This window comes from Aspergillus melleus (genome assembly GCF_016097325.1).
Source record: "Aspergillus melleus strain CBS 546.65 chromosome Unknown contig3, whole genome shotgun sequence".
Lineage (NCBI taxonomy): Eukaryota > Fungi > Ascomycota > Eurotiomycetes > Eurotiales > Aspergillaceae > Aspergillus > Aspergillus melleus.
The window spans coordinates 4,688,886-4,716,854 of record NW_025763372.1 but is presented as its reverse complement, the minus strand read 5'-3'; the positions used below and the strand labels follow the sequence as shown (position 1 = coordinate 4,716,854).

Below are 27,969 nucleotides of genomic sequence, written 5' to 3'. Positions count from 1 at the left end.
TCGCTACACTCTTCTGTACGTAGCTTGGCACTGTGACATCGCCCGTAGCAATACGTCGCAACAAAGCTGGATGGCGCAGGGCAATCCTGTCCAGCAGCTTAGGCGTCAACCGCACTTCTGGAAAGGAAGACAACACTTCCGCCAGGAACGACGAGCTGCATAACGGTAAAAGCGTGTCCAAGTGGTGCCAGAGCGGCCGAGATGCTTTGTCTTGCTGAAGGAGATGGACCAGCTGATCAACATGAACTGGCAACTCATCGTCCTGTCGGTGCACGCTTTTCGCAATGGCATGCAGCAGGTTTGCTGTGTCAGCAATAGACAGGCCCCCGATGATATCTCTGAGTCCTTCTGCACCGCCCAAGGTGTCCCACACTCGACCTCCAAGTGGACGTGCGTGAAAAGCGGGCGACCTGCTGGATACCGACCGCTCGAACGTTATGGGAAACCGGGTCGTGCAGAGCGGTAGATAGCAGTTGCGGGGATTATTTCAATGCAATCGGCAGCCATATTTTGTAGGCATCCGATGGCAAGGACTCGCTGTGGATCAGGTCCAGCAACTGGGTGTTGACGGTGTTTACGTGCTCAACGGAAGGGTGGTTGCCGATGAAATCGATGAAGTGGGCAGCGAGGGCGGGGTAATTCAAGCGTAGAAGGGTCTTCAGTTGGAGGGCCATTCCAATCGCCATTATGGTATGATTTCAAAGAGAGTGGAAATGGAGGAAGAGGATGGTGGGAAAGGGTAATTCGGACGGTTATTTCTGCGGCCTAAAAGAAGACCGAACTGAGAGAGGCACCGTCCCGTGATCGAAGGTATGATCCACGGCAACGGTGGATCTTCTCTCTTTGGCCCCTCTCCACCCTGGCCTTGTTCACGTTAGTACGGAGCACTATCTCGAGTCACACTTGCCTAATTGGTCCGGCAACTTGATCCCCCAATTGAGTTGGATAGATCGTCAACATTTCCTCCGAAGTGGAGCGTTAGACTCCGTCGACTGCAGGATCTAGCCTCTGTGACATTGTTAGAGCATACATGTGCCATGCTGACACCCGTCATCAGCCTCTATCCCAAAGACTACAGGACAGCTCCTCTCCACCTACTCCGTACAGAAGACTGATTGAGGATCTTCTATTGGCATTGACCATATCCTAGACGGATCATGCCCCTCCGGGCTTCCGAGCAAACACCGGGGCACTGCGGGTCTTGCGCATTCACATCGAGCAAACAAACAGGGATTGACAGACCACACCGCTTGTTCCGTACTTTGTTCTCGAGGGTGTTCAATGTTTTACAGGCTGACCGAGGGGTTCTTCTAGGCGCTGCGTTGATCTCTGAGGAATCAGGTTTTGTGGAAACAGGGAAACAATGCAAGCGCCGAATCTGACGAGAGCTGAGCACTGGGCCCTCGGGCTGGGTTTCCCAAATCCAGAGGGTCAAGTACGGAGTGCTACTTACATACGAGAACTATACTCAGGCGTCTGCATGTTTGCTTAAGAAATTACGCCATCAGTTATAACAGGGGTTGGATAATGCATACATCACACGCCTGCATGTTTGCTTCCTTCTCTATTGACTTGTTATCTATCAACTATGGATTTTGCTTTTTCCCTCTTCTTCTAGATCTTCACTCTTCTTGTTTCTCTGGTGGTGGATATGACCTGTACATTCGTGAGGACTTGCCAAATATTGATGGCTGTCCCGTGCTTTGGGTGGTTTAATTATATCCTCCCTAGACTTTGTTTGTCAGTTGCTAGGATTGAGACGCTCAAAGGATCGAAAAGAGAAGACGATCGGCAGGAAGTTAACATGTCAACTGCCCATTGAAACGACAAAAGTACGAGGACTCAGGAATTAACCCAACTGAAACTAACAACACGGAGTTCATTTCCAGCGAATCAACCTGACAACAGAATGGTGCGAATAAAGTGGTGGAGCAACGGGGGATTCCGTGTGGAGAAGCGGGAGAATCCGGAGAGATCCAGAAACGTGGAATGTGGAATCTGGCAGCTCTCAAGTCTCATCCACGGATCTATCCTGCCTTCCCGTCATTCATGCCTCATCCTGTCGTCTGCCTCTATTGCCAAGGTCAATGCACCGGATACAAGCCGGAGGTGAGTCCCGGTCGCAGATGTTATCCTTTCCCGGCAATGAGCTGATACAATAAGGCTTCAAGATCCCGTTCCTATTTGCAAGATAGGATGATATCTCTAAGCGAGCTGCTCGCTTGCGATAAGCCTGTCAGGGCTCCGGACCGGTGGCCGGACCGGTAGACGGTGGTTTCTGATGGGCTGGCGATACGAGGATCAGCGTGATAAGTCTGGAGGATCGGTAGTTAGGCTCCTGTCGCAGGCAAGGCCGTTAGGGCACGAGAGTCACCTGGTCGACGGACCATGCTGTATAGAGTAACGCTTGAGTTGCACTCTCATACATTCTCTCCATTTCACCAGAGAATCAATTCCAACCATCGCCAACCACATCTATCCTCGAGACCAACGACGCCGTGGCGCTCCCGTGTCGTCTTATCGTCGCCATGCTTGGCTGTCCAACCAGACCGTGCGGGAGTTCCTGGCGGCCTTATCTGATCTTGGAGAATGCGACCGTAATCCGACTCGCTTATAACGCTCCGTTCCCCTTCGTCTCTCCTTCACTTTCGTCGATTTCTCTAACGATCAATTCCTCAGTCTATTGATCATGGCCGCCGAAAAACCCATCGCCGAGACCCCCTACCCCGTCGACCCTCCCGGCGAGGTCAAGTCCGGCACCATGAAGGCCATGGTCGAGGCCGACCTGCTGGACGAGCGATACAAAGTAACCCAGCGAGGGCTAAAGAACCGCCACGTGCAGCTGATGGCGCTTGGTGGCACCATCGGCACCGGTCTCTTCGTGGGATCGGGCCAGGCGTTGAACATCGGCGGTCCGCTGTCGCTGCTGCTGGGCTACATCTTCATCTCGGCCCTCGTCTACGCGCTCGTCACCGGCATCGCGGAAATCGGCGCATACCTCCCCGTGCACGGCGGCACCATGTCCTACCACGGCTTCCGTTACGTCTCGCGCAGCCTCGGCTTCGCCATGGGCTATCTATACTGGTACTCGTTGGGGATTCTGGTGCCGTACGAGATCGTCGCGGCCTCCATGGTCATTGAATACTGGAACTCTGGCGTGCACCTGGCCGTCTGGATCAGCATCATGCTGGTGGTCATCGTGTTGCTCAACTTCCTCCCCGTGCGCTTCTACGGCGAGACCGAGTTCTGGTTCTCGGGCATCAAGATCATCACGCTGATCGGCCTGCTGCTGCTCTCCTTCATCCTCTTCTGGGGCGGCGGACCCAACCGCCAGCGCCTCGGCTTCCACTACTGGAAGGAATCCGGGGCCATGAACACCTATTTGGTCGCAGGCGACGCCGGCCGCTTCGTCGGTCTCCTCCAATGCATCGTCAAGAGCGCCATCGCCTTCATCTTCGCGCCAGAACTCATCATCATCAGCGGCGGCGAGATGGAATCCCCCCGACGCAACGTCCCCGTCGCCGCGCGCCGCTACATCTACCGCCTCGTCTTCTTCTACATCCTCGGCGCGTTGGCCATCGGCGTCATCTGCTCCTCGCGCGCTGACGCCATCATCAACGGCTCCGGCACCGACGCGTCCTCGTCGCCGTTCGTCGTCGCCATCGCCAACGCGGGCATCCCCGTCCTCGACTCCATCGTCAACGCAGCCATCCTCACCTCCGCCTGGTCCGCGGGCAACTCCTTCCTTTACATGTCCTCGCGGTCCCTCTACTCCCTCGCCGTCTCCGGCAACGCCCCCTCCATCTTCAAATCCTGTAACCGCTCCGGCGTCCCCTACCTCGCCGTCTTCATTTCCTCCCTCTTCTCCCTCCTCTCCTACCTCGCCGTCTCCAACGGCTCGAACACCGTCTTCAACTGGCTCATCAACTTCACCAACACCTCCGGTTTCATCTCCTGGATCTGCTGCGCCATCGTCTACTTCCGGTTCAACCGCGCCATCGCCACCCAGGGGGTCGAGAAACCGTACTCCTCGACCCTGCAACCCTACGGCATGTACATCGGTCTGGCGGGGTCATTATTCCTCGCCCTGATCAACGGGTTCACCTGTTTCTTTCCGTCCGAGTGGTCCGCCAGTACCTTTTTTACCGCGTATATCGGCATCCCAGCCTTCTTGGTCCTGTACCTGGGTCATCGGGCAGTGTTCTGGTCTGATCCGTGGGCATGGAGACCGGCAGATGTTGATCTGCATACGGGATTGGCGGAGATCGTGGCGGCTGAGAAACCGCCTCGGGTGAGGGATACGTGGTGGAAGAAGGTGATGGTGTTGGTGGAGTGATCCTTTTTCCTTTTTCGGTGTGATATGTCTCGTTCTGTTTTGTGGGTGGGTTTTTCTTTTTTTTGCGGGTGGGCTATTTGTGCTTTGTTATTGTAGTTAGGTACTGGCTCCTTCATACGTAGGGATGAGCTTCATGAGTACCTAACTAGCTTGTGTATGATGATCGGGAGAAATCGGAGAATGAGTATCCAGCTAGTCACCTACACCGTGCACTACTGTACCTGGTACTGGTAGTCATAGTATCGGACACTATAGGTATCCCCAGAAAATCTAATTTAAATATAAATTCAATCCATACCTTCGACGTGAAAAAAAAAAGTACAGTAGATAGATAGTAACCCCACAATAGCAAACAAACACAAAAAAAAAAGCAAATAAAAAATCCCAAGACTAGACCCGGGACTAACCATCCCACAATCCTAGCATCATGCATAATAGCAAACAAACAAAAAAAAGAGTCAATAAACGCCCAAACTAGACCCAGACTACCTACCCCTCCCTCCAAAGGTAAGCCATCGTACAGAAGAATCCCCTAGTCAATCGGCAATCAAGCAAACCAGGCAGCCACACTAGTAGACTCCGTACGGAGTACGGTGAAGGCAAATTAGGCAACCCATGCATCCATCAAACAATCCAACCACCTACATACACCGAGTACGCCATTGACGTACTCCGTCCGCAGACAGGAAACCAAATCCCATACCTAACCAGCCCTCAAACCCTAAACCCACACCTCTCGCCTGGCCATTAATATCTGGGAGGGAAGTGTACGGAGTACAGCATGCAGCATAACAGGATTTCTACGGACAGGGGTGTGTTTTTTTTTTTTTTTTTTTCTTTCGCGTCTGCCGCCATCAAGCAAACAATTTCATTTACAAAAAACAATGGCGCAGTGGAGAAATTGTCGTTGACAGGGATTTGGATCTGTGTTTTCTTTTTGGATTATCGGGATTCGGGGGACCAGAAGGGGGGGGATGGGTCAATTTGGGAGTTGTTTGCTTAGGGGGTGTGTGCGAGGGAGGTTTTCGAGGTTGGGAGGGGAAGGTGGGCGGTCTGGGTTTTCGGTCAGGGGTCTAAGTCCTGGGTTTGTGGATTTTGCCGGTTATGCGCACTCCGTACTTCTGCGCCGTCGTCTTCTACTGTACAGGCAACTACACGGATGTTTGGGAAGAGTGTGATTTCTACTGTAGATTTAGAGTCTGCATATTCAAGAGTACTGAGATTTCAGAAGAGGGTTGTAAACTATTGTAGATGGGGTTCTCATTCTGACAAACAGGAAAAGAATACTATGCTGCAAACAGCGAGGAAAAGACAAGAACTGTATGAATAAACAAATCATCCAGCAAACGTGTGATGATTATTCCCCCACTCGCCCATATCCCCAAAGTTGACCACCATGACTCGTCCTCCCCTCTGGCGTCCCTCCAATTCCAACCGTCGCAACGTATCCACCTCCTCGGCCGTCAGGATATTCCCCGCGCGTCGCCGCTCCCACGCCGCCTGGGTCACCACAGGCGCGACATCCTTCGCGACCTCGGCCTCGCTGCGTCCCTGCGCGAACGTCTTATTGTTGGCCCCCGACGGGCGCGAGAACCGCCACTCCGACTCCACGACGCGGTATTTGCGCTCCAGCAACCACAGCACCGGCCATGTGAGGATCCACAGCTGCAGCAGGAGACAGCCGTAGAAGATCCACGGGTTGTTGCGCGCCCGGTTGATCCAGTGCGGCGAGTACACGGTGAACGAGCGGTTGGCGACGGCGGTCGACACTTCGACTTTGCCGCGGTAGTTGAGCGCGCGGAGGTGCGATTTCAGCGCCGATCGGATGATGTCTGAGTCCAGGCCGGAGACGGAACGTTCGAAGGTGAATCTGTTGACGGTAGCAACCCGTTAGTCCTCGTCCAGGTATCCAGGTAAGTCCTGAGAAGCAAAGTAGGAAAAACATACGATTTCACCGGCGCAGGATCCTCGCAGAATCGATGACACCAACCGATCAACCCGGGACTCCCCCGTCCCAGTCCCTCCTCGACGTCTCCTCGACCCTCCTCCGACCCTCTCACCAAACCAACATTCTCCTCGTCTCCGTCCCCCTGACCACCCAACCGGATCGCTCCCCGCTTCTTCTTCCCGCAACACCCATGTCCCTTCCAGCGTCTGGACGGAAACACACCCCCGCGATACCGCTTCACACCATCCCCATCCCCGACAACCTTCAACTCATGCCATCCATCCTCATCCCGATCCCCCTGCGGCCCCGACCCCACCACATACGGCGAGAGGTCAACCTTAAAGTCAAAGTCCGTGACGTTGCGACTGCGGTGTTTCCGCCCGTGGTTCTCGGAGCGCGTCACGGTGTGGGTGCCGCGGATGGTGAGGACCGGACGAGCAGGGACGTCGGCCTGGCGGGCGACGAGCGCGTGGAGGGCCGAAGGGTCGGCGCTGAGGTCGGGGTCGAGGGTTACTTGGTTGGCGGCGCGAGTGTTGGCGTTGATGCTGAGGTAGGGCTGTTCGGAGGGGATGGGAGGGGCGAGGATGGGGGATTGGTAGTAGCTGTTGCTGGCGGCGGAGGAGGAGGGTTGGATGATGGCTTGTTCGTAGCTGGGAGGGGGGAGGTCGTCTCCGTCTCCGGGGATGGGTTGGGGCGGTTTTCCCATGATGATTTGATATTGTAGATGTGTTATCTGGTAAGAATGTAAGAATACTGGTAGGAGAAACAGGAAGTAAGTGAAAAGGAGAGATGACGATAAAAGGAGATGTGCTGCCTGTCAGATGTTACTAGACAAGAAGGGAAATGCGCCAGGCTGAAACGGATCCTTTGGCCCCCAACTTTGTCCCCAACTTGGTACACTCACACTACCTCCTAGGCTACTATATATCTACAAGTAGTAACTCAGGCACAGAGGTCACTACGGAGTACTCCTCCGATAACTTAAAGCCGCCCAATCGCTGCCACGTGATCCGTGACCAAGCACTTAAACTCGTCCGATCCATAGTAGATCGTGTTGCCGTCGTCCGGCGACTGACCCGAGCTAAGCGTGTCGCCATACTGCCAGTACAGATCGCCCGACACGGCCGTCGTGTTCAACGCCGTCTGCTGCCACGGCTTCTCCAGACTGCAGTGGTTCGACGTGACACCATACTCCTCAAACAGACACGGCTTTCCGGCCGCCTTGCACGCCGCTCCGTGCGAGCTAACCCAGCCGTTGCCCCATGGGTTGGACACACCCCCTACATCAACTTATCAGCCGGTGACTCTATACGATTGGGTCGGAAAGGGAGGACAGGCTTACAGCTATCCGGGTACAGGTGGAAGGTGCCAAAGTCGATGGTCGGGATGGCCAGATTCTTCGCAAAGTCGGATCCCTCCGAGTACTGGTAGGGGTAGCTACCGTCCGACTGGACGTCGAGCCCAAATCCCTCTGCTGGAGTCAGTGTCTTCGACCGGGTCAACAAATAGGAAGATATCAAGAGATCAACGCACCATCACCAATGCAGACCATATGCTGCGAATCCAAAGACTTGATATACTTGCTCGTGCTCTCGATCCAGTCATACAGCACGGTGGTATTGCAACCCTGGCAGCGAGGCTCATTGGCCAACTCCCAGGCGAAGACAGCCGCGGAATCAGAGTACCGTGACACCACGGCCTCGATGTACGCGCGGTACGCCTTCTGCATCTCCTCGCTGGCGTAGAAGTTGGCCTTGTCCGACCCTCCGCCGTACGCCTTCAGATACGCGCTGATGCCGCCGTAATCGTCCCAGAAATTCACAAAGTTGATGATCAGCTTGATGCCGTGCTTCTCCGCGGACGCGACCACCACGTCCAGGCGCTCCAGGCCGTCCGCGCCCGTGTTGATCGTTGATTTGCCGTCGGCGTGCTTCTGGTACCACACGGTGCCGGCCTGTGGCTCCTCGTTCACGTCGTTGAACCCCCACACCCGTAGGACCTTGAGGCCGGATTCTTTCATGTGCGAAAACACTAGGTCCACGTCATCGTCGTTGGTCAGGAATCCGATCCAGTACGAGTTAGATCCTGCGAAGTAGCCCGTCTCGCCGTCAATGGTGAACTGCAGGCCGGAAGTGGATGCAAAGGCGCCGGGAGTAGCGGATGGGGACGGTGCGACGCTGGACGAGGAGGCCTGGGGAAGAGCCGTGGCCAATTGGGCCGACACCAGGCCGGCCAGGGTGACGAAGGAGTGTGAGAGCTTCATATCGAGAGAGTGAAAGAGAGTTGCGTGAAACCTGCTACGGAATAGACGGAGGGAGTCATGCTGGACCACGGGACTTTATATTTATGCCTCAACCCAAGTACAGAGTACTCCATAGCGACCTAGCTATACCCTTCTCCGAGATCTACTAACGCAGAATGGCCTGATGGACAAGCCTCCGTATTAGATTGAGTAATTTCTGCTTCTAGCAGACGTCTTGGGCGCGGAGTGCCGGACGGGACAGAATTGGATCATCTCCGGGTCCAGAAGGGAGGGCGATCGTCAGGGCGATTAATTAACCTGCTTCTGCAGCGGTTTTGTCCGTGCTGGATGGGGAATGGCCGCTAGGCTGAAACTCCGAGTGGTGGAGCTGATTCAGGTGAGTGTTTCGAATGGACGGAAGACGGGTATTGTTCAGTCTGGATTGACTGAGTAGAATGCAATGATTATGCGGTAGATGGTGATATGGGAATGCTTTGGATGGTATGATAGGCGAATGTCATGCCGTCTCTAGAGTTTATTCGTCTATGCTTGCACCAATACTTCCCACATGTGACAAGGACATGATAACGCTTCACATTGAATAATCCAAGTAGCGAACATTCTATTTCCTAGACTCTGGAATAACACTGTTAACAAATTGTTCTCTATAGGCTCTCGAATAACACTGGTGATCAACTGCTATCTGCTAGCAAGTCTCATCACCCAATTCCCCACGTCTAGACCATTCACTCATCTACAGCAACACATGCAAACATGATCATTTCCGCCTGAATCAGGCAAGTCTTGTCTTGATTTCTTCCAAGTACATCTCTATCGTCATCATCACCATCTCATCTCATCATCTCAAAATCACAACCACCATCAAACGCCTAGATACATACAACCCGCCAACCAACCCATCGCCAAAAAACCTCATAATACAACCCCACCAGTCGACTCACTCATTTATTGTTTCAAACCAGAGAAAACACCATCACCACCCAAACCTCAAACCGACTCGACCAAAAAAAGAACCTAGAGATGAGCCGGCAACTTCCCAGCCTTCTTCGCCGTAAACGTCGCAATCAAATCCATCAACGGCGGCGACAACGCATCATACGTCTCGAGCCCAACACTCTTAAACCTGCCCCGAACCTCATCCATCCCATTAGGATTAAACCCCTGCTCAATAATCGAGCTCACGAACCCCGCAAACTGCGGTTCCTGCCACCCCTGCTCATCCGAAAGCTCCGCATGCACGAAATCCAACCCCTTGAACGGATGCTCCTTCTCGATGCGCCCGAACAAGTGCACCCCGCAGCCGGTGCACGCGTAGCGCTGGATCGCGGCCTCCGGGTCCAGGATGGCCAGTTTGTGGGCGTTCGAGGTCACCGAGACGGCTTCGCGGGGCACGACGCCGACGATGGAGAACAGGGCGCCGGACGGCTTCCAGCATTTGGAACAGCCGCAGGCGTGGTTGTGGGCGACGTTGCTGGCGACTTTGACGGTGACGCGGTCGGAGGCGCATTTGCAGTGGAGAGAGCCGCCGGGGAAATCGGGGGTGCCTTTTTTGAGGCCGTTGTCGATGAGGGGGTGCAGGGAGGGGGCCATTTTGGTGGTAGCTGGAGGTTTTTGTGTTGTTGTAGAGGGGAGAATTGGAGGACGGTGGTGTAGCACGGTAGATAGTAGAGATATAATTTAGTATAGGGTAGAATATGGGATAGATGAGAGGACGGATGGGGCCAGTTACTTATATAACCAGAATCCACAATCGCGATCTTAATCTCTTATCCCCAGACTAAACCCCTCATCTCCTGGCTAGTCCTACCAGTGCATCCCCTCACGCGGGGAATCTCCACCCTGGTGATGGATTCTCCACGAATGTCGCAATGCCGTCGGGACGCGATTACTCGACTGGTATATCGCTTCCGGGATGGATCGTTTACCTGCTTCGGGGAGGCGTCCGACAGGTTGGATTGATGGCGTTTGGAGTACTGTGTGCATGGTGTGACTATGAGGGTTTTCTCGTCTTATCTGAAGATATGGTATAATCTATACCGTGGTCTAGAATATGGTGTACAGTACATGCATGATTACTGAATATGGACTGATTCTCGGTATAGTTCTGGTCATTAATCATCCGCTCTATCTGCATACATCTACATCTACTCGACACTTTTACAATGTAGTATCCACCACGCACCGCACGCAATCCCCCTGCTTCATCTGCTCGAATGCCGCGTTGATGTTGCTAAGGGTCTCGCGGTGCGTGATGAACTCGTCCACCTTGAGATCCCCGTTCAGATAATCCGCCACCAGTCCCGGAAGTTGTGTCCGTCCTTTCACGCCCCCGAATGCGCATCCTTTCCATTGGCGACCGGTCACTAGTTGGAAGGCTGTTCATGTTCGTCGTTAGTCAATTGCACGATTCCCATAGACTGAAAAGAAGAAAAGGGGGACTCACGTCGAGTGCTAATCTCCTGACCCGCCGCCGCAACCCCAATGACAATACTCTCGCCCCAGCCCTTATGGCACGCTTCCAGCGCCGCCCGCATCACGCTGACATTGCCGGTGCAGTCAAACGTGTAATCGCATCCTCCGTCCGTCATATCAATCAACTTCTCCGTGATATTCTTGCGGCCCAACTTCGCGGGATTGACAAAATGCGTCGCCCCGAACTTATACGCCCACGGCGCCTTATCATCATTCAAATCCACGGCAATAATCATGCCCGCTTTATTCTTCACCGCACCCTGTATCACAGACAGGCCCACGCATCCGGCCCCGAACACCGCCACGCTCGACCCCTCCTCCACCTTGGCCGTCACCGTCGCAGCGCCGTATCCCGTCGTGATCCCGCATCCGAGAAGACATGCCCGGTCGGTGGGACACGCAGGCGTGTACGCGACCACCGAAATATCCGCCACAACGGTATACTGCGAGAAGGTCGAGCAGCCCATGAAATGGAGGAGGTCTTTGCCGCGGGCCCGGAACCGAGACGTCCCGTCGGGCATCACGCCGCGTCCTTGCGTGGCGCGGATCTGTCCGCAGAGGTTGGTTTTGCCAGATTTGCAGAACTTGCACTGTTTACATTCTGGGGTGCTGAATCAGGGGGACGGGGGCTGGTTAGTTCGGTCCGGTCTGAGGCGACGGAGGAGGAGAAAAGGAAAAGAGAAAACCTACTAAAGCGCGATGACGTGGTCGCCCACTTTGACATTGGTCACGTCTGGACCGACGGATTCGACGATACCGGCGCCTTCGTGGCCGAGCACCACGGGAAACGCACCTTCGGGATCCTTGCCGGAGAGGGTGTATGCGTCTTCGGGTGTGGTGTCACTATTTCATCTGCGGGACAGGACTCGACCGGGCATCTTACCGGTATGACAAACACCCGTGTGGAGGACTTTGATGCGCACTTCATGGGCCCTTGGTGCGGCGACCTCCACGTCCTCCACTGAGAGCGGCTGTTCGGCCGCCCAGGCAATCGCGGCCTGAGGTTTTGTTTAGCGTCAACGTATGCGGGTGTATACTAGAGAATGTCGCACCTTGCAAGTGATGGTCTAGTATGGTTAGCAAATAGACGAAATCGAGCATATGTAGGTGATGAATACCTTTCCAGCAGTCGTAGCCATCTCTAAACCACGCAAATCAATCGATAACGATACTAGGTGATCAGACAGGAGAGCAAAAAGAGGGGAAACGAAAGTCGACCGTGGAGCATGTTGTATATGCTAGGCTTTATACCTTCGCCCCAATTGACAAGTCAACCCGTGTGAGGAGATGCACGAACCGAAGAGGAAAAAATTCCTTACGTCGATGCCAAGCTGGTGAGGGGTGAGGGGAAAGCAAAGCTGCGAGTCAGAGAGACGGACCGTGTAGAAGAATTAGTCCGGAGCTGTTATCGCGATGGATGCTGGCCGTCAGATCCAGTGATCGGGAGCCCTTCCGATCAGGTGGGCCCGGCCACCCGGTCCGTCCCTCCGTAGTCTTTCTCTGCAACTATGCCGATACCGCTGTCTATCACTTATCCAAGTTACCTATCTGTGGATTGCATTTCAAACCTCGACTGGTTCATTGAACATCTTAGAAACATTGTCAAAATTGCTTCTATTACATCCAGTGCGGTCACCATCAGATATAGATATCACAACCGAATGAGCATTGTAGCAAGAACGGGGTCATCCGGTTTGTCTTCCACAAGATGAGTGACCAGACCAATTTCTTAACACTGAATAGGAAAACCGCCCACACACTATGCACCATACAAAAACCGTCCCCCCTGAGCAACTTCCGGACACCTCAACGTTTGCCCGCACAATTTCAGACCGAACGACGTCGGGGTATACTTGTAGGAGGGGAGATGGTCGAAACGAACCCCGGAAACGCAATCCCCCTTCTATGTTGACGGGCGATCCGGTAGTGTCTCGCTGCCACTTCTCTGGCTGGTTCCAGTGTGGCTGTGTCCCCCGTAGGCCCTATCAGCCCTGTGGCGTTCCCCTGTGTTCGCCCTACCGGCCCCAGCATCTGCCCTGCTAAAAGGGCTGCCTCTCCATGGCTCATAGTGCACAGGTGCAGTGGGCCTCGCTCGAGCTCATAGGGGTAGCTAACCGCCGTAGTCCTGTGCTAGAGGAATGGCGCCTGAAGCCCAGGTGTTCCTGAGTGCCTGGCGCTGAAGCGGGCAGTCCCTGCCCCATATTCTAATTCACGGGTAGTATAGTAGAGTTGGCACTGCTAACTCACCTGATGTTCTTTGAGTGCTTGACGTGAACCATCATTAATCCAATAGCTCCTAGCAGAGACTATGGGGGAGCGCGGATCGAACTGATACTTGTAGCGGGGCGGATACTCCCTTGGTTCTAGCCGTGAAAACGGAACTCTAGGATGCTCTGTAGAAGTATATACGGCCCCCGCCAACACACACTTGTATTATAGTCATGGTACCCAGGCCTTACGGCCGTGCATTATTGTATCATGGCGCGCCTGTGAGGCCATACTATATGAGCTATGGTGTAGTTACCAAGTACGGACAGCTCGCGAGCAACACCTATTATCACCAGCCATTGCGGGACATATGACACTGCGATAAAGACGAGGCTATGATATTGAGCGTTCCAAACGAACTCCAGCCTCTGCCGTATTGAGCAGCTCCTGGGAAGATCATTTTCGTCAGACCGATAGACCATATCTTGTACGAAGAGGTCGGGTTCTAGAAAGGCTTTGAAGGTTCACATAAGAAGATGTCTATCTCTGGTCTCTGGAGGGTGAGTCAAGTTGGGCTCGATCTAGCCGATCCTAGAAGGGAACCTGGTGATTTAACCAGGAAGTTGGGTTTTTGTCTTGGACAGAATCATCAAGGCAAACGCTTAGATAACGGGCAACCTAGCGATGTGTTAATAGTCTTGATGTATAGCAACGAAGAGGGCAATGATCCAGCGAATCCACCCCTTCTCTACCTGTTTGAGTAGGCTGTCGTTCTAGTATTGGAAGTATATATTTACTGGCAAATGGGGAGAGGTAGGTCAAGCAAAAACAATACAAAATGGAGGGACAACGGAATTTGAAACTATAATTAAAATAGATAAATAGCAGTGTTTGGTAGCAAGTAATGAATAACAAAAAACAAAAACATACAACAGCCGGGATTCGCTGGTGGTCACCCACCCAACTACTAACCGGCCGGCGTGAGGCTTAAGTACGGCTGAGCGGACGGGAAGCCCTGTTCTCCTCACCCTGTGGTCGTATGTACCAGACAACCCTTTACAATAATTTATATCCTATGAAACCAATTAATTTTCTTCTCCCCGCCTTCGTCCCACCGTTGTTTATCGCGTCCATCAATCCAGGCGAATCCAGTCAATTGTTGGAACCAGAGTCAAGCACCTCCAGCTCCTCGATCTTTGAAGGACATCTCTTTTGACGCGTCCTCTCCCAAAGGACACCCCAGATACTCGCCAAACCCCATCAAGGCCACCTCTGGTTCCATCTCTACAGCGCAGAAAATGCAAGATCTATAGGCACAATGAGTCGCTATCTAACCCCATCTAAAATCGCCCTCCTGTGCCTCGTCTCCATCTACACCGAAGGAGTCGTGCCCAACTCATCCGCCATCCACGTTCTCTCCTTCCTGGTGTCCTGTCTGAGTCCTCTGGACGCGAGCAACCCGCATTCCACGTCGGGCCCGCGTGAAAAGCACTCCTCCGTGTCCATCACCGACCTCGAGGAAGCGCTCTCCGCCCAGGCCTCTTCCATCCCAGGTCGCTCCGTGTGGGACCTCTTCCTGCGCAAGGTCTGGTCCATCGACTCGTGCGATGCCCTGGAGGTTTTCTTCTCCGATGTCTCGGACATCCTGGTCAAGACGCGCGACGAGCAGCTGCGAGATCGCGATAATGGTCTGGCGCCGGAGTCGGGCGTCATGCGGCTGTCACGGTGTTCGCCGCTGGGCGTGTTTGTGAGACGCGCGCAATTAGAGTTTACGAGGTTGCAGTTTCATGATTCTGTTCGGCTGTGGAAGGGGTTTGTTAAGTATCGGTTGCCGACGTATCGCGCGTGGGCGAGGAGGAATCCGGCTGAGGAGCAGGCTACGGTTGATATCAATCTTCTTGAACTGGGTCTGGATGCGAATAGTCCCCTTGCGAGAGTTGCGTATGGGAATATCGAGGACGAAGAGGAGAATGAGGAACAGTACGTCAGTACGAAAGATGTGGAGCGGTTGCTGGAGTTTCAGATTGGAGAGTTGCAAAGTACGTGACAGGCCCTTTTGCGTGTTGGTTTTCTAACAGTGGCAGGACTGGGAGGGAGAGTTCCTGACGGCATGAAGACGACGCTGGAGCAAATCATCAACTCTGGCGTGACGCTACCGAACCTGGTGTATTATCTACGGTAGGTTTCCCTCCACAGCACAGTAGGCAGATAATTGACGGATCTAGATTCCTCGACGCCTGGCGGGCCGGAGACTACCCGTCTTCCTTTGACAATCTCCATCGCTACTTCGACTACACGATGCACAGTCGGGATCGCAGCTCGTACCAGTACGCCTTGCTGAACCTGGCAATCCTGCAGGCCGATTTTGGATGCTACAGTGAGGCAGTCTCTGCGATGCAGGAGGCCGTATCCATCGCTCGCGAGTCTCACGATATGAACTGCCTGAACTTCTGCATGAGCTGGCTGTATCATTTCGGCAAGGCGTTCCCGGAGCAGATGAAGGACGTGCAGAACACCGGCATGCTGGGCAATGAAAAGGAGGGACTTGCATTCCTCAAGGCGAAGGCAAAGGAGACCGAGATGTGGAGTTTGTTGAGTACGACCCTGCTGAGCGAAGCCAAGCTCGAGCTGCAAAATGTACGGAGTGTCTCCTGCCTCCCACTTGCTCTGTGCCAGCGGTACTAACAGTTCCAGGGCGAGTCGCTGTCGTCTTCGATCGAGAATATCGTCCGGGCTTCTCATCTCAACGTCACCAAGAATCTTGTCAACTCTATGGGGCCGCAACTTCTCCTACAGGGAGCGTTGTATTTGCGAATTGGTAGGACTTCCTAGTTTAACAGACGTGCCACCCTCTAACCAGCCCAGGCGTCTCGCATCTCTCCTGGCTCAGCAACGAGATCTTCCGCGAATGCTACGCTGCTCGATCTCCATTTGAAGACTATCTCAAAAGCACATTCCGCAGCTGCCAGCTGGTGCGTCTCCCCAACCCTAGTACCTAACACATTCTTACCACGAAGGCAGCTCTCCCAACAAGGCTGTTATAAAGAAGTCTCGACTCTCATGAACCAGGTGGCCCCCGAGAAACTCCGACCCCTAAAAGCCAACCAATACTGGACCTTCTTCTCAGGGCTCCTACAACTGAAGCGTCAAGTATACCGGTGCGTCCTCCATCCCTTCCAACCACCCCACCATAACATACCCACCTGACAAACAACACAGCGACAACAAAACCGCCTGCACCTCCCTCCTCTCCCAACTCGAAGCCATCCAGCTCCCAGACACCGACATCTCCCTCCTCGCCTTCCAAACAACAGACTACCACATCCGCCAAGGCAACTACACCCGCGCGCTCTCCCTCGTCGAATCCACCGCCCAATCCCTCCACCCGGAGAACTTCGACATCAACTCCCAAGTGAAACTCCTCTGCCTGAAAGCCTCCATCCTCGAGAAAACCGGCCAGCCACAACGCGGGTTCTCCCTCGCCATGCGCGCCGCTAGCATCGCCCACCGCGCCCGTCTCCTCCCGGGTCTCTGGGAATCCGTGACCGTGCTGGCCGCCGTGTTACTTGCGCTGCGGGAGTTCGAAGCCGCCGCGGAGCTCGTGGAGAGCGTGATGCCGCAGATCTTGGAGTCGAATGATTGTGATCTGGCGGCGAGGGCGTACTCGTTGCTCGTGGATGCGAATATGGGTGTTGCGGGGAAGTTGAGAGCACAGGGTCAGGACCGGGCTAGTAATACTCATGCGACAGCATCGGCGGGGGCGGTGGCGACGAAAGAGTATATGAATCGCGCGCTGGAGTACCTGGACTGTGCATATGAACAGTTCGAGGAGATCGAGGATATCAAGGGACAGTGCGAGATGATGGCCAAGAAGGCGACGGTCATGCATCTGACGGGGGACTTGGTGCTGGCGAATGATTATGCCGCGAAGTATCTGGATTTGCAGAAGCAGGGGAGGTCGGATGTGTAGCAGTGAGTAGATTACAATTGTGATAGTGATGGTGATTAGTGGTGCTGGTGCTGCTGCTGTATGCTCGCATCTTCGGTTCATAGAATTTTACGATTAGTAGTGCTGTCAGGTATGCCCGTATACATCGTAGCAACGCCAGATGTTTACCAAGCAACCGATTACAACCAAATCAACAGATGAAATTTCAACCAACAAAAGAAAACAAGTCAATAAGTAGGATAGTGTGTTCAGATATCTCCATTCCATTCATCTGTTCCCATTCCGTCCCCTTTTGGTTTCTGAGTCCTTCCCTCCCTTCCGGCATGGCAGGCAACTCACATCTATCTTCGAAACCCCAGCGATAAATATACATGTGTTTCCGCCCTTGTCAAACAGCCCAGACTATCCGACGGAAGCCATAACCTCATCCATCAAGGATCAGATTTAGGTGGTCTTGTCCTTGTTGTGGTAGTTGACGGAGCTGTTCCAGCTGTTGGGGAGTTAGCTTGCTTGCCCTTGTCTTGGCATTTTGGGTGTGGTCGACCGAGCATGTCGACGCGCATGAGTTCAACTTACAAGATGGTCTAAATCGCATCGTATGATCAGCATATATTTAGAAAACACAAAATCCAGATAACTAACCTTGTCACCGTCTCCCCAGGGGTAGTTCTTCACCCGGATGTTCTGGTAGGGGTACTCGGTGCGCTCTTCGAGAGGGGGCATGTGGTCCCAGTGCTCCCAGTGCTCCTCCCAGAGGTTGTAGGCGGTCAGGCTGCCCAGGACGAGGGCGGGGATGACAGCACTAGAGAGTGTAAGTTATGATCTGCGGTGTTCGCTAGTCCTCGAGAGGACTCAATTGGGTCGGTTTGGTAAGCTGAGAAGGGAGGGATCGTACTAGATGGAGAGCTTGCGCCAGAGGTCTAAATCGAGTCAATTGCGTCAGCGTACCCAATTCCTGAAGGTCATTGCCCCCCCAAGCTGGGTAACAGCTCAATTGGCCCCAGACAGGAAAAAAACATACCACTGGTAGCAGCAGCGTGGTGCTTCACAGCCTCGCGCTCACGGTTGAACTCGTTGTCCACGGCCCAGGGAAACTTGCTGCCCTCGGTGCTGTTGAACCGACGCTGGACGGCAGCGCGGACGGGGGCGGAGCGAGTCTGCTGCGCAGAGCGCTGAGCCAGACGAAGGATGTTGCGTTGAGGGAACATGGTGTTGACACGGAGAGAGCAGACGTTGCCTGATTGCAGCGGTGCAGGGGAGGTCGGAGCGAGAGAGAGAGAAAGGGAAGTGGGATTATGTCGGAGGTCCGCCTTTCCGGTTAACGAAGGTTTAGCGGCCCCGTGATTTCATTCCGTCCGCGCCCATTTGTTCGGGGTGGATTATGTCAGCGCTTGATGTCAGGTCACGTGGGCATCCGTTCCGTCACGGGTGTTACGCTTTTGGGTGATGCTTCTCGACGTCAACTATTGGAGGTGTTCTTAGGGTTTGTTTTCTGAGGTTGATTCGTCGGGGTATGTTTGTCTGGATGTGATTCATTTACCATGGGGTTTCGCATCACCACCTGGAACGGTAAGTTCGTTCCCTCCGTCACATCTATATGCGCTAATGCATTGTTATAACAGTCAATGGGATCCGGTATGGTCTTCTAGCGAGATTAATCATCCGTCATGCTGAGTGTCTAGAAACCCATTCTCGTATGAGCCATGGCGAGGGAAACGCACCTTCGAGGTACGACGTCGCACCCCAAGCCATCCACTTCCACTAATGACAGCAGGCCATGTTCGACATTCTTGAAGCCGACATCGTCGTCTTCCAGGAAACTAAGATCCAACGTAAGGATCTGCGAGATGATATGGTCCTAGTGCCTGGATGGGACTGCTACTTCAGTCTCCCGCGTATCAAAAAAGGTGTGCCCTGCTTATCGCCGGTTCGCCAACCCAACTAACCAGGACAGGCTACTCCGGAGTTGCCATCTATACTCGCAATGCAACCTGTGCTCCCATCCGCGCCGAAGAAGGTCTCACTGGTGTGCTCTGCCCACCTAACTCGTCGACTCCGTTCCGAGACCTCCCCGAGGACCAGCAGATCGGCGGGTATCCGACCATGGAGCAACTTTCTCGGCTGGAGCTGGACGCCGCCACGCTGGACTCGGAAGGCCGCTGCGTCATCTTGGAGTTTCCGGCATTCGTCCTCATCGGGGTCTATTGTCCGGCTAACCGGGACGAGACCCGTGACTCCTTCCGGCACGGCTTTCTGGATCTGTTTGACGCGCGCATCCGGAATCTGGTGGCCATGGGTAAGCGCGTCTTCGTCACGGGCGATATCAACATCTCTAGAGAGCAGATTGACGCGGCGCATGCGGCCGAGGCTATTCGGAAAGGCGCCACGACGGAAGACGAGTTTGTGTCTGCGCCTGCGCGTCGGCTGTTTAATCAGCTGCTGGCCGGGGGGAAAGTCGTTGGTCCCCGCGATGAGGACCGAGAGCAGCCCGTTCTGCACGATATCTGTCGCTCGTTTCACCCAGATCGGCGGGGCATGTATACCTGCTGGGAGCAGAGGATCAATGCGCGGCCAGGGAATTACGGATCGAGGATCGACTACGTTCTGTGCAGTCTGGATATCCGGGAGTGGAGTTGTGATTCTAATATACAAGAAGGGCTGATGGTAGGTTCTCGTCTAGCATGAACGTCTCCGTCCGTCTAACGATGGCAAACCAGGGATCCGATCATTGCCCGGTATATGCCGTCTTGAAAGACTTGGTCCCACACCAAGGCGCCATGGCCAATATCCGCGATCTCATGAGCCCCTCGGGCGTGTTCCGCAACGGAGAGCGCCAGGGCGAGTACACATCGAAGCTCCTCCTGCCTCTCTCCGGACGATTGATCCCGGAATTCGACAAACGAAGGAGCATCAAGGACATGTTCACGCGGAAACCCAGCACACCAGCTGTAACTCCCAACGAAACGCCGACAACATTCACAGCCGAACAGCCCCCACAGCCACCCCAAGGCACCGTCCGCAAGCGCGTGGAAAGACCTGATCCTCCTCCGGCCGTCAAACGCACAAAGTCTACTCTCGCGTCCTCGCCCGCAGCACCCATCACGGGGCAGAAATCCCTCAAGGGCTTCTTCAAACCGAAGTCCGGTCCCTCCCCCCGCCCTCCGCTCAACTCCCCCCAAGAACCAAAAAACAACCTTCCCTCCCAACCCCACCTCCAACCCCAATCACCATCACGTGGCACCGACGCAGGACCCGACACGGTTATTGACCCCATCGCCAGCCAAGAAGGCTGGTCCAATCTCTTCGCCAAGAAGCAGCCCCCGACATGCGAGGAACACCGAGAAGAGTGCATCCGCCTGAAGGTGAAGAAGCCGGGCATCAACTGCGGCCGGGCATTCTGGATCTGTCCGAGGCCGCTCGGTCCGAGCGGGAATAAAGAGAAGGGGTCCGAGTGGCGCTGTTCGACGTTCATTTGGGCGAGTGATTGGAATCCGTAGGGTTTGATACTGGTGTTGGGTTTGTTAGTGCTGTGATTGATGAAGGATATACATGGATGGAGGGGTTTGGATGGAGGGCATGTAGATGGATGGATGGATGGATGGGGAATGCTGATGTGATACTCGGATGGCAATACCCGACGATATATGCAGAATCTGTGAGGGAATGTATTCGTAGAGTGGCGCAGAGAAAAGGGAATGCAATGATGCAGGAAGCAGCAAGGGTCTATCTATGCGTTATATTGGCAAAGAAAAGAAGGAAACACAACGATCCAGGAAGTATGTATCACGAAATCTCTGAGGGAAATGTATTCGTGCAGTGGCAGAGAGAGAGAAAAAAAAAAGGGGGGGAATGCAATGGTCCTGGGATCTATATACCTCCCAATCCAGCAGCACATGCTAACTAGCTAGCACGGGTTGCAATCCCCCTCCAATCAACCGAATTACCTCAACAGACAAAGAAAAAAATCGGGGACAGAAATAAAAAAATGAAAATAAAAAATAAAACCCCGGAGGACAACCAATTCCAAGCCTCGGTGCCTGACCTGCGTCCTGCGGAGGTCAATCCGCAAAGCTTTTGCTCGAGGCGTCAACACCAAACCCTCCGCTCCACTAGTTATGAGTGCTTGTGTTACCACACTCCCTTGATTTCTCTCTTTCCTTTCCTTCTTCGGTCTAGTTGATCGCCCTTGACTCATCTCAGATAGCTAGGTAGATGCGTTCCCGCCATGGTTACCTTGGATTGGCGTTGTCCTCGAGGGAGAGGTAACATCGTTCGACCCGTTCCTCTATATTATAGACTATTATTTACCGAGTGGGCCCTGGATAGGACCTTCTGTACTGGTGGAGGCGTAGACTAGGTTCTAGACGATGGGCCAGGATAGATGACAGACAACGAACTGTTTCTGTACGTGTGAAACGAATTCCCCCGTTCCTAGATGCTTGTGACTGCACTGACTCGCGCATTTCCATTCTGAGTCTAGTACATACGTAGACTACAATCTCCACGATGGACCAGGATAGATGACAGACCTAAATGACATACTGGTCTTACACAGTCCATGCCCGGGTCTGATTCAAAGAGGTGAGGGGAAAGAATAAAAAAATTAGCAGACAATCAAGTTTGACCCCTGTCACCAGTGATTGCCGGATCATGACCGCCGTGAACAGAAGGGGATGAAGACCACGGTCCTTCAGAAGTAAACCGGCCAGAACAAAAATAGACAAGGGAGGTCGGAGAAACATTCATGATACACCGCTATAGACCCTGGGGCGGATGTGCATGCGAAAATGGATATGTGTACAGGGGAAATGGCAAGAACGCAAACCAGCCGCCGTAAAGTCGAAGCAAAAGAAAAAAGACGAAGACATGGAAGGACAACAGGAATCTTTCCCTAGACTAGCCAACAGAGCCCCGTCATGATCAAGGGTACTCGGTCATATACTCGGAGAAATTCAGATTCTCAGGAAATAGATTATCCCGACCACTATCCTGCCGCATCTGCTCAAGCAATGTGTCGAAGGCCATGTGGTCGAACTCGAACGGCTGCTCAGGCATCGGTATGTCGATTCCGGCGAGGCCGTCGTCCACGGGCATGCACAGGGGTTCGGTATAGCCGGGTGTCGAAACGTCCGAGACTTCGTTGGTCGACATGGGGGACTTGGGGGATTTGGCAGACAGGCTCGTCTTCCGGTCCTGGCGCGACGAGGCACGGCGCTTTCTTTCGGAGGGCTTGCGAGGCGAGTAGTGGTAGTCGGGGTGCTCTTCGGCATGCTTGGTTTTTAAGTCTTCCGCCTGTTGGCGGAATTGCCTCTTCACTTCCTCGGCTTCGCTTTCTATTGTTCATTCAGACCAAAGGATAGTCTCTACCACGTACTAGATATAAGTTGTCGTAACTTTTTTTCATAAATGGTTTCAGGTTCTACAAGTCCTACATTATGCTGGCTGAACAATATCAGGTGGGGGTGGTGAACAGTATTAACGGGCCTGGAACAATAATAACAACCATTAATATAACCCCGGATATTCCCAGTAAAGTAGGATACCTGAAATCTCCCTGGCAATTATTTTGCCTCTGGACAAGTGGGTCTGTAAGTTGGAAGGTACACGGCGACACGCAGTGAATGGGCCGTCCCAAGTCTCAGTGGCATATAAAGGCGCTCCTTTGTCTTACCAGCCTCCCACAGACCCAATGTGGGACATTCAACTTACCTTTGTCTCTGCCGAAGAAACAGTTGGAGACATTTGTTTTATTTTTGAGTCCTCCTTTCCTTTCTGCTTCTTCAGCCTCTTCTTTCTCACCAAATCACCTCACACAACATCCCTCTCTCACCGTCTCCATTAACTCAGCCTGCTTTCCTCTGGCAAGATCTCAATTCTCACTCTCTTTTCATCAAGTCCTTCCCATCTTCCCCTCAAAATGGATGGTGGAATCCACCCCCTTCAGGCTGCATTCAATGCTTTTCTGATGACAATCCCCCCCAATCATCTCGAGGAGCTTTTAAAGTACATTCGAGACGCCCACCCGCCCCAAAACAACCAGCTTGTACGCCCGAACGGAAATAATGGTGCTCGTGCTGAGATGAATTCGGACAACCATCGTGGTGCTGCGGTTCCAGCTGATCCAGAGCAACGTCCTCAGTCAGCACGAGGAAGACGGGCCAGCGAAGGAAGGCGAAGACCTCTCAACAGTTTCATAGCATTTAGAAGTAAGTGGATATAACGCTACTCTTTGAATTCAACCCATGAGCTAATAGGAGAAGGTTATTACTCCACCATGTTTCCAGATTTGACTCAGAAGATAAAGTCGGGCATCTTTCGGTTCCTGTGGCAAAATGACCAGTTCAAAGCCAAATGGGCAATTCTTGCAAGAGCATACTCTATCGTTCGTGATGACCATGTAGAAGAGGTCACTTTGGAAACTTTCCTGGCCCTTAATGCTGGCTTCATTGGCATCATCCCTCCCGATCGCTACCTTGACGCCATGGGCTGGCAAATTACAGCTGATCAACAACAGTACACAATGGCTCGTGTCGGGAATCCAAAAATCAACGAAGCCGACGTGGCAACCAACTATTCCGTTGATGACATTGTCAACAATTGTTATGAGAATGACTATGTCACTGCTAGAAATCGCAGAAATAGGAGGGGTCGTGGTCATGCTCCTGTCATGGCATTTGCTGCTCAACCAAACTTGAATTTCCCTCAGAAAGACAACATTCAAATCAATGCCAATGATGCCGATGTTGCCGATGTCGACCAGCCGAACGTTGATACGGGGTTGATTTTGATTCCTCATGAGCGAGATGAAGAGGTAGCCACAGATGATAGTGGTTTGACTGTGGCTTCTGATGAGTTATTTGATTTTGCCATGGAAAATTTTGTCCAGCATGGTGTCGAGGATGTCGACACCGAAAGCATTAACGTCATTCACGATGCTGAGCAAGAGCCGGTGGCTCAACCGAACTTCAATACTGATCTCGACGACTTCAATCTTCCGGACATTCATGAAGAAAATTTGTTTTTATTCGACCCTTCCCTTCGAGCACATCTGTTTCCCTTCGATCCTGCTTCCGAGGCTCACCAATTCGACAACTTGGCTAACATCTAAGCAACGACTGTCGTTACCTTAACTGATACCACGAAAGATCCTCCTCCCCCCCCGCCTTAACGCCACGGATACGACCAATTCCCTCGTTGTACAATATGACGGTTGCTTTTATGACGTCATGTACTTTCCTCGACCTCATGAGCATACGGCACGATCACAGCTGTCCAGCATGACAACAATAGCCATCATGGTACGGTCTACGGAAGCATACAAGCGGAGCATAGCGATCAGTTTTTCTTTTTTTCCTTTTTTCTTTTCTTCTACGTTCCTCGGCGCTGGAGTCTCGCTTCTATTTTCTCCATACCCTCCGTGTATTCTTTCGTTTCTATTTGTCTATAGTACCGCACGTCTTTCTCGGCACCAGCATGGCAATTTCATCCGACTGACTCGTATCCCTCGAGTCGATATGATGACGTCGAACGTCCGTCTGGCATGATGACAAGTCCGTGTGCATTGGGATTCAACTAGCGTTTCTTGTTTATCCTTACCCTTTCGGGCTTACTTTCGGGATCTTATTCTGTTTTAATCGTCTTGTTATTTTGCTTCTGTTCATTTTTTTAACTTCCGCCCGGTTCGTTTGTTCTTGTCTTTGCTCTTGGCTCGATGGCTCTGCCTTGTTCTTTGATACTGTCGAGCAGACGACGTCGCTACAGTACTGTTACAGGCTGTTTGGAGAGATCATTTGAGTTCGGACATCAGGAAGAACAACAAAGCGATCCACCTGGAAGGGCGGTCTCGCCAATCGATGACGGGGAACTCGATCTGGGGTATTTCCTTTTCCTGTTCTGTTCATTTGTTCATCTTACAGGATGAAGACTTCTGTTCTTTGTTTCGGGAGGCACCGATCTTCACGAGATTTGCTCTATCTGGCATGGAGTTTAACTGGAAGAGATCATTTCAGTTGACTACTGTTCCTGTCCTGTTTTCTGTTTCTATCTGTTACAGTGGACATCCGAAATGGAATATATTACAAAGACGCCACCATCATACATGCCATGAAGCTATCAATGAATGTAGTAAGGACATCCAGGGGGCTGGCTTAGTGCATTGGACGTGAAATTCATATTCAGAGACCAAAAAGGGGTCAAGTATCTAGCCACATGTCAATTAAAAGAAATAAAAAATGAAAAAAAAAAAAAAAAAAGTTCCCCCATGGATGACACACCTTGGCTCTTCTTTGACCCTTCCATCTGCCTTGGCTTGTGGAAGTCGAGTGGAAACGTAGACTGACGGATGCTGCATGATGGCTGATGCTGGCTGATGGTGGCTCATCCCGACCTACCTTCTTTGTGTCTTACTTTCCCTCCTCCACTTTCTTCGGCGTCGACCTCGCCTCGTCCCGTCCTTGTCGATCAGATATTGGATGATGGATGATGGATGCAAGTGATACATGGCTCCATCGAACTCACCATTATCCCGCATCCGCTGTCATGTCCATCTGCGTCCTCGTTCTCGAACAGGCAAACTGAAAGAATGCACGAACGAAAAAGAAGCTCTCGTCGGGATTTTAGGACCAGATTGGGAAAGGTACGTCCTCTCCATCTCTCCCTGTCCCCGTTCCTTGCCCCATCTCGTGAGCGAATGAGCAAGCGAGCAGGAATATTTTACAGCTAACTGAACTTTCTTCCTCCTCCTAGATCTTCGTCGTCGAGTCACAGGAATCAGGCACGGTCATGTCATCTACGCTATCCTGTCCTACCCAACCAGCATACCGGAGGAACCGATACCCAGACCAAGCAGAGATGAGCGAATGGACGCAGACCCATCTAGGCAGACAGAAATGGACCCTGCAGGAACACACCCCTTCCAGACCAGTACCCAACAACGCTAAAGCAAGCCATCCTGACACCCTCAGACTTTGGGGCTCCCAGAATTGCGCTCCCCACTACAACCACGCCCACACGTCCGACTAAGCTAGGCTAAGATCATCATTCGGCCGAGGAACGTACCAAGGAATCAACCAGCTAACCAGCATGGATTTCTCCAGGCTACAGGCCCAACCCCACTTGATCCCCCTGATCTTCCTTCCCTCTTGCCTGTGGAGCCTAGCATCTAGCTACAGCGTCGAATCGAGACGGGATCGAGAGCGTCGAAAAGTTCAGAATTTGGAATTCAGACTCCTCAGTCTTTGACTCCCATGTCTTCTATGTAACCCCCTATGTTACATCCAGCCCTCGTCCCTGTTCGATCCAAGTCGTACGAACCGAACCACCAGAACGCTACCTGCCAATCGCAACCTCGCAGAACAAGAGGATAAAGCGGGAAAAAAGAAGTCCAGGAAGAACCCAGACCACATCCATCCATCCATGACAACAAATACACATCCATCGACACCAGACAGATCAACACCGGTCCAGACCAGAATGGACCAGACCACCTCCAGAAAACCCCGCAGATCAGACCACCCCCAGAGCCTCCAGACCATCCCCAGATCAACCTCGGCCCATACGAACTCCCTACAGTACCTGAACGATCTCGAGGACATCGGAAATAGATAGTACAAAGAGCCATCCTCCTGCATGCGTACATTCACAGGTAAATCCACGGGACGGGAAACCAAAAAAAAAAAAGAAAAGAAAAAAAAACGGCGACGTCAAAATGCAAACAAAGAAGTGTCAGCCAAGTCGCCAAGACACGGGGACTTTCAAGGCTTGGAATTGCAGAGTTTCTTTCGTACTTTTTTTTTCTTTGTTTTTCATCTTTTTCTTTTGGATGCATGTACGGATAAGCACGTGCAAATATCGGAATTAGGAACAGACTCGGTTCCGAAGTCGGAATTGAGGTTGATGTGCAGGTCTAGATCCGGATCTACCTAGTCTAGTAGGTGTGTTTGGGTGTTTGTTTTTTCGCCTTTTCGCCTTTTCATCTTCTCATCTTCTCATCTTTTCATCTTTACATCTTTACATCTTTACATATTCTCATATTTACATCTTTGAAACATTTGATCGTTCGATCGATGGATGTTGCGTAGCACAAACTAACTACATACCTCAAACCTATACCTATCAAGTACAACAGCGCAGGAGTACAGTAGTACAGGCTCTAGGACAGTAAGTAGCACAGTAGCACAGCACAGTAGCGTGGACGTGCAGTGTAACTGTGCAAGTTATCAAGTTACTACCTACCTAGATAGATAAGCCAAGTTAACTAACTAACTAAATTCCCAAGTAACTAAATAATAGTAAGTTACCTAAATCTGTGGCTGTGCGCTGTGCTTAGCAGTTTTAGCACACACTTAAAAACCCAACTAGTCCCGCTCTCTTGGCTTTCTCCTTACTCCTCTCGGTGTTAGTTAGTTAGTTACCTTACTAACTAGTAACTACGTACGGAGTAAGTTAGTTAGTGACTGGATGCCGGATAATTCATGCGAAGTGGGGAATCTGTCGATCAAGTTAATTCCGATGACTCGTGTCTTTTTTTCCTTTCTCTCTCCACCAGTTTAGCTGGTCTTGGCTGCTGATCGGAGAAATGATTACTCTATATCCAAGGGGAATTTCATTCAGCTAGTTATGATAGGCAATGGGTACAAGAAGGGAAGAAAATCGATGGGAAAGAAGAGGAAAGGGAAATATAAGGCTAGCTAGATGATGGATGAGAGGGAAACTAGGATATGAAAGACCCTCAAAATAATAGATCGCCTAAGAAAAAGAAAAAGAAAAAAATGAGAGAGATGAACTAAAAGGCA

At 52.3% G+C, this 27,969-nt stretch overlaps 12 protein-coding genes across 12 annotated transcripts; 4 read left to right on the top strand and 8 right to left on the bottom strand.

Annotated features, from left to right (window-relative positions):
* Positions 1-32: 32 nt before the first annotated feature.
* Positions 33-720, bottom strand: LDX57_006669 (uncharacterized protein). Its single transcript, XM_046088386.1, has one exon. It carries the CDS (start codon positions 684-686, stop codon positions 483-485), a length of 204 nt encoding a protein of 67 aa, XP_045944356.1. The 5' UTR covers positions 687-720; the 3' UTR covers positions 33-482.
* A 1,969-nt stretch (positions 721-2,689) lies between these two features.
* LDX57_006668 (proline permease PrnB) lies at positions 2,690-4,336 on the top strand (the record flags this gene model as incomplete). The annotated part of the gene is made up of 1 exon (XM_046088385.1): positions 2,690-4,336. One exon carries the CDS (start codon positions 2,690-2,692, stop codon positions 4,334-4,336), a length of 1,647 nt encoding a protein of 548 aa, XP_045944355.1.
* A 1,335-nt stretch (positions 4,337-5,671) lies between these two features.
* On the bottom strand, positions 5,672-6,990 carry LDX57_006667 (uncharacterized protein; the record flags this gene model as incomplete). The annotated part of the gene is made up of 2 exons (XM_046088384.1): positions 5,672-6,206; positions 6,284-6,990. The coding sequence occupies 2 exons, from the start codon at positions 6,988-6,990 to the stop codon at positions 5,672-5,674; spliced, it is 1,242 nt and encodes a 413-aa protein (XP_045944354.1).
* A 275-nt stretch (positions 6,991-7,265) lies between these two features.
* Positions 7,266-8,547, bottom strand: LDX57_006666 (glycoside hydrolase 5 family protein; the record flags this gene model as incomplete). Its single annotated transcript, XM_046088383.1, has 3 exons — positions 7,266-7,564; positions 7,627-7,755; positions 7,818-8,547. 3 exons carry the CDS (start codon positions 8,545-8,547, stop codon positions 7,266-7,268), a joined length of 1,158 nt encoding a protein of 385 aa, XP_045944353.1.
* A 1,014-nt stretch (positions 8,548-9,561) lies between these two features.
* LDX57_006665 (S-(hydroxymethyl)glutathione synthase) lies at positions 9,562-10,137 on the bottom strand (the record flags this gene model as incomplete). Its single annotated transcript, XM_046088382.1, has 1 exon — positions 9,562-10,137. The coding sequence occupies one exon, from the start codon at positions 10,135-10,137 to the stop codon at positions 9,562-9,564; it is 576 nt and encodes a 191-aa protein (XP_045944352.1).
* Positions 10,138-10,704: 567 nt separating this feature from the next.
* On the bottom strand, positions 10,705-11,540 carry FDH1_2 (formate dehydrogenase (NAD+); the record flags this gene model as incomplete). Its single annotated transcript, XM_046088381.1, has 2 exons — positions 10,705-10,922; positions 10,991-11,540. 2 exons carry the CDS (start codon positions 11,538-11,540, stop codon positions 10,705-10,707), a joined length of 768 nt encoding a protein of 255 aa, XP_045944351.1.
* A 168-nt stretch (positions 11,541-11,708) lies between these two features.
* FDH1_1 (formate dehydrogenase (NAD+)) lies at positions 11,709-12,158 on the bottom strand (the record flags this gene model as incomplete). Its single annotated transcript, XM_046088380.1, has 3 exons — positions 11,709-11,845; positions 11,903-12,017; positions 12,138-12,158. The coding sequence occupies 3 exons, from the start codon at positions 12,156-12,158 to the stop codon at positions 11,709-11,711; spliced, it is 273 nt and encodes a 90-aa protein (XP_045944350.1).
* Positions 12,159-14,545: 2,387 nt separating this feature from the next.
* apc5 (putative anaphase-promoting complex subunit Apc5) lies at positions 14,546-17,197 on the top strand (the record flags this gene model as incomplete). Its single annotated transcript, XM_046088379.1, has 7 exons — positions 14,546-15,266; positions 15,312-15,405; positions 15,453-15,864; positions 15,922-16,045; positions 16,093-16,199; positions 16,249-16,385; positions 16,447-17,197. The coding sequence occupies 7 exons, from the start codon at positions 14,546-14,548 to the stop codon at positions 17,195-17,197; spliced, it is 2,346 nt and encodes a 781-aa protein (XP_045944349.1).
* Positions 17,198-17,620: 423 nt separating this feature from the next.
* Positions 17,621-18,384, bottom strand: LDX57_006661 (cytochrome c oxidase subunit VIa; the record flags this gene model as incomplete). Its single annotated transcript, XM_046088378.1, has 5 exons — positions 17,621-17,666; positions 17,753-17,760; positions 17,819-17,978; positions 18,072-18,096; positions 18,198-18,384. 5 exons carry the CDS (start codon positions 18,382-18,384, stop codon positions 17,621-17,623), a joined length of 426 nt encoding a protein of 141 aa, XP_045944348.1.
* A 333-nt stretch (positions 18,385-18,717) lies between these two features.
* On the top strand, positions 18,718-20,673 carry APN2 (DNA-(apurinic or apyrimidinic site) lyase APN2; the record flags this gene model as incomplete). The annotated part of the gene is made up of 6 exons (XM_046088377.1): positions 18,718-18,745; positions 18,799-18,811; positions 18,859-18,904; positions 18,951-19,083; positions 19,131-19,840; positions 19,894-20,673. The coding sequence occupies 6 exons, from the start codon at positions 18,718-18,720 to the stop codon at positions 20,671-20,673; spliced, it is 1,710 nt and encodes a 569-aa protein (XP_045944347.1).
* Positions 20,674-22,096: 1,423 nt separating this feature from the next.
* On the bottom strand, positions 22,097-22,580 carry LDX57_006659 (uncharacterized protein; the record flags this gene model as incomplete). The annotated part of the gene is made up of 2 exons (XM_046088376.1): positions 22,097-22,509; positions 22,571-22,580. The coding sequence occupies 2 exons, from the start codon at positions 22,578-22,580 to the stop codon at positions 22,097-22,099; spliced, it is 423 nt and encodes a 140-aa protein (XP_045944346.1).
* An 870-nt stretch (positions 22,581-23,450) lies between these two features.
* On the top strand, positions 23,451-24,284 carry LDX57_006658 (uncharacterized protein; the record flags this gene model as incomplete). The annotated part of the gene is made up of 1 exon (XM_046088375.1): positions 23,451-24,284. The coding sequence occupies one exon, from the start codon at positions 23,451-23,453 to the stop codon at positions 24,282-24,284; it is 834 nt and encodes a 277-aa protein (XP_045944345.1).
* Between the last annotated feature and the right edge of the window lie 3,685 nt (positions 24,285-27,969).